General features: G+C 34.8%; 1 protein-coding gene across 9 annotated transcripts in view; it reads left to right on the forward strand.

Moving 5' to 3' along the window:
* HYCC1 (hyccin PI4KA lipid kinase complex subunit 1) overlaps positions 1–7,426 on the forward strand; it is a 53,142-nt gene extending 45,716 nt beyond the window's left edge. For 6 of the 9 annotated variants that reach the window (XM_082193957.1, XM_082193954.1, XM_082193956.1 and 3 more), the window contains exon 11: positions 2,910–7,426. In XM_082193957.1, the coding sequence (XP_082050083.1) occupies positions 2,910–3,460 (551 nt within the window). In that variant the 3' untranslated portion in view covers positions 3,461–7,426. Of the gene's footprint in view, positions 1–1,750; positions 2,048–2,909 lie in introns of all 9 variants that reach the window. The other 3 variants (XR_014212649.1, XM_082193961.1, XM_082193960.1) reach the window with 3 other exon arrangements.
* Positions 7,427–7,758: the final 332 nt, after the last annotated feature.

Raw genomic sequence — 7,758 nt, forward strand, 5'->3', positions numbered from 1 at the left:
CCAGCTATCTGAATCTTTGAGATTAAGATTCCTGTTAATCAGAGTCAAAATGCTGTAGAAGGTCAAAATGTAATTCTGTGTTTCTTTTCTTTAGTGTGCCGGTTCAGCTTTTTAAATGTGCTATTAAAGTAAAAAAACCCTATGAATTACTGAATACTGTGACTAATGTTGCAAAGATGTGTTAAGCCTCTGTTTTTCTATATGGTTTTCAGGGTGCTTAACTTGTAAAAATGCAGTTGATGATGCAGCTTTTTCCAGTGCTGCCCATCTCCCTTCCACTGATTGAACTTTCAAAATCTGATTGGACAGTGTCTATGTATTTTTGTAGTCTGTTCATTTTCCATTTAGACTGAGCATTCCATTTTGTTACAAAGCTCATGACCTCCTTATGACCTTTAGATATTCAGGCCCTGTTTTGTTCCAAATTTGGTTGAATCTATTGCCCTCATTTTTTTCCTTTTAATGAAGCTGATTCTACTAGTCGCGTTGGCCCCCAATAATCATTCAACACTTTTTAAAAACTCTTTAGTTTTTGTCTGTCCAACAACCAGCAGAACCTCTTAGTTATTTTAAGTTGCTCAGCAACACAAAGGGCCAGTAAGTTTTGCATGCTAATATAGTAAAGTTCAACATTTCAGTTGCGCTACAAGTGTACTATGGTGCTGGTATTTGTTACTGCTTTCCCCTTAGAAGTGATGTAAATGGCAACAGAAAACTTCCAAAATGTGTGATAGAAGTTGTGCAGATCAAGTGTTAAATGTGCATAAGGAAGCCTTCATAGATTAAGGCAATCATGACAGCAGTGCAACTAACTGTTTCTTCCTCAGTTTAATACCATATTCTTCCTATAACAAATCGAGGTTGGCAGCGTGAAGATCCACAACACAAAGGACTTGTAATATTTGGCTGAAATATCACTGATTGGCAATTTTTAGGATTCATTTTTTACTGATGTTTTATAGTTTTCTTTGTAACATTATTTATCGTTTTCTTAAGCTGCCCTGAGTGTTTCATAATAAAGGTGTGATACAAATGTTAGAAATTATTTTACTAATTTGGGGAAGATTCACAGCCTTTTTATGATCTTTTATACAGTCTAAATGCTCATGTACCTACCCAAAGAAACAGGGCTCAAATAGGGATCAGTCCACAACGGGATGGCCCATATGCTGAAGCCCAGAGGGAGACAAAGGGGAGATGTCCCATTTGCCTGGCTTCAGAAAGGTTCAAAATATTTTCTGTAAAAACATTTAGCATAGTGAATCTTCATATGTAGGATAAATGTCAATTTTATGTAGTGTAAAATTAATACAGAAATAATGTTGATTACAATACAACTCTGTGAGTCAGATAATTTCCAATATATTAGGGTGAAACCTACAAGGAATTTACTTTATTATGCTGTTTCTGGATTTATTATAGTTTACTTTTACATGATAACTTTAGAGTGAATGTATTTATTTACGTATTTACTACAGTAGCAGCAGCTGACAGGTAAGACATGGGCTATAATTGAAATGTCTAGAATTTCATTTTTAAATGTTCTAGTGACAGCAGAATCACTTTACTCTCAGAAATAATGTATGCCCTTCCTACTAATATTGCTAAATAATAGGACAGTAAGCAAAACATCTGACTTCATAACATTCAGCCTTCTAGTTTTGTCAGATTTGTCTTTTTTTTCCTTTTGTCTCCATGTTTTTGTTTCAGCCATTTTTTTTGTTTTGTCTTATCCATTTTTTAATTCTAGAACAACCAGATAATGCTAATGACACTACTGAATCGGGCAACTTTGTCATACCCGAGATTAGTGTTACAAATGTGACTGGAGAGAGAACCGGGAATGGGGAAAAAAGCAGAGCACCAACAGAGAATGATGCTCAGCATATACAGGGTGTGCAGGAAGCACCTACAGATCCTAGAGTTGACAGCAAAGGCATGCCAGAGATCAGGAGGCAAAAATCTGTAAGAAAAATTATGGAGGATGGAATAAGCTCACCTGGCAGAGTGCAGTTTTAGCAGAGCACTTTGTAGCTACACTCAGAAGGTATCGATTGAAAGGGTCACTGCTGCATGTTTGGAAGATTACAGTATACAATAAATATATTTGCATGTTACCTTGAATAAAACACAAGTGCATGCTTTGCACATAGAAAGGATCTTTGTGCTGAATACATTGTTAGCATGCTGGTAGTTCTTAGGTTTTAGCTTGGGAAACCACACTGAGAGACTTCAAATTGGCGGGCAATTGAGTTATTTTTAGATCAGTACTAATCTTTTAGCTATACAAAGTCACTTAAGGAAAATTTTCTTCGAAATGTACATAAACCATGTCAGTTCATCCTATTTTTTTTATTTTTATCATTTTAAATCTTTGCAGCCATGAGAGCTAATACTCCAGTGTGTAAGGTTTCTAGACTTCTCATTAAACAACTTTGTACTGCAGAATGTGACCTTTCAGTCCTTGAAATATAAGCACTGTTGGGTTTGCTAAAATTTGAGAACCTGCAGGTGATGCCATATTGGCTTTTATGGTGCCCTGATTACCTAGCGCCATGATTGATTCGCTATGCAGATAGTATGTAGATGCCTTTGCACATATTTGGAATAAATATCTTTCTGTAATATATCTAACATCTTTCTAATCTTTTGCATGAATAATGAGTGCTTTTTAAAATTGCTACAAAATGAGATTATAAGCATGCTTCTAATAAATTTACTTTACTATTCTGATATAAATTCTACTGTACACTTTTTGTCAATTTGAGATGATTGGTAAGTTTCCTATCTTCTTCTTAATCTTTTGCTTTGTGCTAAGAAATGCCAAAATCTTAACAGTACTGGATGCAATCACTTGCAAAACATAGTTGAGTAAATTCATATGTTAATTGTCATCTTTTTCTATGCAGGTAATGAACTAGGCATTCCAGAAGAAGAACTGATTGAAGTGTCTGAAGTTGATGAGGGTTTTTACTCTAGGGCTCCTTCTACCACAAATCATTCTGCTTTCAGCAGCAACAGCAGTAACAAGACTCAGCTAAGCAAGAGTCAGCGGAGGTCTGGAGGAAGCAAGGTTGGAGGAAAGGAAAAAGAAACTGTTGGTGAAGCCTACAAAGATCATCTGTCTCGTAAACAAAACCAGCGAGCAATGAGTGAGAATTTAGAGCTTCTGTCTTTAAAGAGACTGACCCTGACTAGCAGCCAATCTCTGCCTAAGCCAGGCAGTCATAGTTTGGCTAGAACTAGCACTACTCTTTTTAGCAAATCCTTTGAGCAGGTCAGTGGTGGTGTAGTTCCAAATAATCACCACAGTGGCACAGAAGCAAACAGATTTTCAGTCTGTAGTCTGCAAGAGGAGAATCTGATTTTTGGAGCCGACAGAATGGAATTTCCTATTTCAAGCAAACAGCCAAATCAGCAACGACCACCTACCATCAGCATAACTTTGTCAGCAGACTAAGGAGCACCTGACTAATTTGTCAGTATGAAAGAGATTCAGTTGCTAGTACTATAGCCCTGATACCCCTTTAAAAAAAAATCTTTTGAGATATCTTTAAAGATTTTCTTAGTTGAAAATAATGTCTAAATTGCAAATTTTAAGGATTGCAGTGTTTAAAAAGAATAGGGTAGACAATTCGAAGTATTTTATAATAATGATGTCACAGTCTTTGAGATTCTTAATTTGAGGATTGACATTTGTAATGGTACTACAATAAAGTTTGTACTGAAAATCTAATACATGATGAACCTGTACCAGGGAAATTTTTTAAATATGGGTTGTGCTGCTTGTGCAAGCTTCAGTTACATGTTTTTGGTGAACAATGGGTTGCAATCCAGAATATATGTGCCATTTTACTACAAGAGGATGATGCTTTTTTTATATTCATCAAAGCAATTTTAGGAGTCCACTCAATGCAGTAGCTTGTGATGAATAAAACATATTTGGAAATAAATCAGAATTCTGGATAGAGGTCATTGTGTTAAGTTTGAAACATTGAAATCTATGTTTTCTGGTTTCTGAAGTCACCTGCAACAAACATTTTTCAAAATATAGTGTGTATATCTGATCCATAGAGGCGGAAATGAAGCTTTGTATCTTTTTAGGCACACTAGCCCTATTCTTGTATTTAAAACACATGCAAAGATCCAAGATTTGTGCTGAGCTGCCCCCTGGTGTGTTTGACCCAGCTGCTATTCACCTATTGAATGCCACATGTGTATGCGGACTTAAGTACATGGAGCTCAATTCTTGTATTGTCCTATCTGTACACCTTGATTGTGGTGGTACACAGATCAGTATATTGTGCATGTACATCTCTACGTAAGTTTGAAATGCAGTGCACAAGCAAGCATGAAGCAGGATGGTGTGACCCTAATTCTTCCCATTTCATGTCCATTTCAAACATCAGCACAGGGCAGCTTTTTTACATGACAGGTGAATTCATAAAGCGACAAACTTTCCTTCCCTATTCAGAGCCTGCAAATCAACACAAGAAACACTGGTTTCCAGTTTCTACTGAGTTTTTAGGTTTGAACAGAATCATGCATCTTGAAGGTTTCAGAAGCTTTAATATTTCAATTAAAGTATGGCAGTAGATTAGCTGTTTATATCATCACTCATTTCTTGCATTAAGCCAGTCTTATGAGTTGCATCTCATTAAAATGGTGAGCCTTGTTTATATGGGTAGTGGGCTGTGTTGGAACAGATGTACCCATTAAATATTTTGGAGGGGCAAATTAGTATTTGTTTTTGTTTACCTGAAAGTATAAAATGACAAACCTGATATTGGTACAATGATTTTTTAAAATGATCTTGTTACAGACTTCAAGGCCATTTCCATGGGCTTCTGTGAAAGGTGTTTCTGTTCATGGGGGTATGTTGTGAAGCCTCCCACTTCTGCACTCCCCCCAAAACTAGATTCAGATGGACTTTTTGGAGATTGTTGGTTGGATGTGAAAGTGGGGAGAAGGGAGGAATCAATGGCACACCACAGTGTAAGCTGGAGTGCCTTGTGTTTGTTTCTGGAATCTGGCCCCAAGGTGTAATCTCCAAGTGTAACAATAGCTGTATCTATGTGTCCTCCCATCCTCTCTAGTTAGTATTAAATTTCAGCTGAAGTACATTTCAACTCAGAACTGCCTAGTAGTATATAATTTTGTTCTCTTGTGCTTTATTAGCTTTATGCTTTAAGTCACAAGCAGCTGAAAACCTTGTGAACATAAGGGCTGGATATAAAGTAAGAATATTAGTTAGATCAAACTTAAGTAAGTTCCATTGATTTCAATGGGTATCGTCAGAAATTGTACCATCAATTCAAATGGATTGTCTTCTCTTAATTTCTAGAAATCTAAATTCTCTAACCAAAATCAGCTTTTATCTAACTGAACTAGACAGTTTCAAAAAAATCTTTTTCCCCCTCAACAGAATGAAATTTAAAAACTTGTGGGCCTATATTTTGTTTAATCACTGATTTTACTTATTATAACAGTATTATACTTGACCTTTTACAAGCGAAGCATCTACAGTTTTCACCATATTTTACTGGCTTTTAATATTTTATCTAGTATAGGCAGAAGAGAATAACTTTTATACAGGAATATATAGCCATTGTAAATTAAAGTGAGCTAAACTTCTTCCTATGACTATTTAAAATGCCATAATACAATATTATGTTTTTAAAAAATGTTTACAGTGATGTAGTTTTGGAACAGTAGTTGATACTTTTGTTTTAATGAAAATGTTTTGGGGTTTTTTGCACATTTAAGTAATCTTGTTCTAGAATTACACCACAAACTGCCAGAAAGGTTAAAATAACATATATCTACAAACTTCAGTTAGCAATCAGGCTTGTGGCTCAAAGTAACTTTGAAATAGGATATATGACGGTTTTCATATTTCCTCCATGCATACATCCTGATACAAGAAGAGATTTTCTGTAGATGTGCAGTTATATTTATATATGATCCAAAGTACAGCTGGAGTGGACAGCTACAGAACTTTCAGGCATACTTAAGTATGGACAAAATCAAAGACAGACAGGCATTTTGATCAAAAACAGTTCTTCATAAATATAGTTTGCCTTCAAAGGCAACTTGCACTTTTATAAGCCATGAAAGGGTGATTTGTATAATCCTACCTATATGGAATACTGATTTGGAATATTTTAAATCTCATAAAATTGACTTTTTTCCCACTCTGGCCTTATGATACAAGTATTTAAACTGCACAATCTGTAAAGTATGGTGGCGATATTCTCTTTAACTTTGTCCCAGCTTGCTCAAAATGCCTACTATGATCTTGGACCTGGAAAAATTATCACATAACCATGAGGTTTATAATGCCTGGGACCTTTAGACTTGTATAACAGAATTAGTGACTGGCAGTTTCCATTCTGAAATAACACTGTGTTGCTCACTTTCACATTTCAAACCAGCTCTGGAATATAAAAGCTACTTTTGCTTTGTTAGATAATTACATTTTATCAGTACTGAAACATTCTTGTGGGACAACTGAAAACTAGGCTTCAAAAAGATTTGCTAAGCGTTTTAGGGAGGTTGCTTCTGTGACTGGATGAATGTTATCTACTATTTAAATTACAAAATAGAAACATTTCATTACACACACACACAAACTGTACTTGGTTCATTTATTGACTCATTGCTGAGTTTGAATTCTGATCAAAGTCAGTTGAACTAACACTTGTCCCATAGTGAGACAATTATAACATAGTTGGGTTGCCTTTGTTAGACTTTGCTGTGGTGGCAAATAGTTGTTTTCTTTAAAAGAAATTAACATTAATGAAAAAATTGAAGACCACAACTTGGGAAGAACAAGTACTGAAAGATTTTAGCAATCTTATTGAGGGAGCCAGCCTTTGATCAGATACATAAAATTTATGAATGTATCTTTCAGTGATGGGCACATATTTTTCATGTTTTGGTTTTTAAATGGGCTATATTTCTTTCTCTGAATCTTTACTGCATTCTTTTGCATAGTTCCACTTTTGAAAACAATTGGCTCTATGTATATTTTTAATAACTTGCTTATTACATGGAAGACTTAACACCAGTTGATACATTGTTCCTTAACAATATGAGAAAGATTAAATTAAGTGTGCCACTTTCTATTTTGTACTGTTGTTTGTGAATATTTTCTGTTTTGGTAACAAAATGCTTGTTTTGTATAGTTTAATAAATAAATTGCTTATCTAGAATTCACATTCCTAAAATAAGGAGTCTGGTGTTTGTTTTAAAAAACCAACAAGGGTCTTGGTTTCTGAGATTATGTACACTGTGAATACTTACATGTGTATTGAAATTATGCTTCTTGGTTGTGGTGTGGTTTTTGAAATTGTAGCCAAGACAGATTCCGATATTCAGTATTTACCACTTTTTAAATGCAATTAAAGTATGACCACAAATACCATACCTTATTTAAACCATGCCTATTAATACTAATATATATATATATTAAAGCAAATATATATATATATATATATATATATATATATATATATATATATATATATATTCCTTTGTATTTCTGTTGTCAAAGCCTCACATATATAAAGCAAATACAACCTCCAGTATGTTACTACTGGATCAGAATTTCATAATAATTTGTGAACCCACTAGCAGTGGTGCAGGAGGGAATCAGACTGAAAATAAGAGACACGAGACTAGAGTTTCTATTGAAATAAGACTACTTTATTTACAGAATACAGAATAGTAAGTTTGGTGTGGCACAGCGCAGGGATC

Source organism: Podarcis vaucheri (genome assembly GCF_965113315.1).
Source record: "Podarcis vaucheri genome assembly, chromosome: 12".
NCBI lineage: Eukaryota > Metazoa > Chordata > Lepidosauria > Squamata > Lacertidae > Podarcis > Podarcis vaucheri.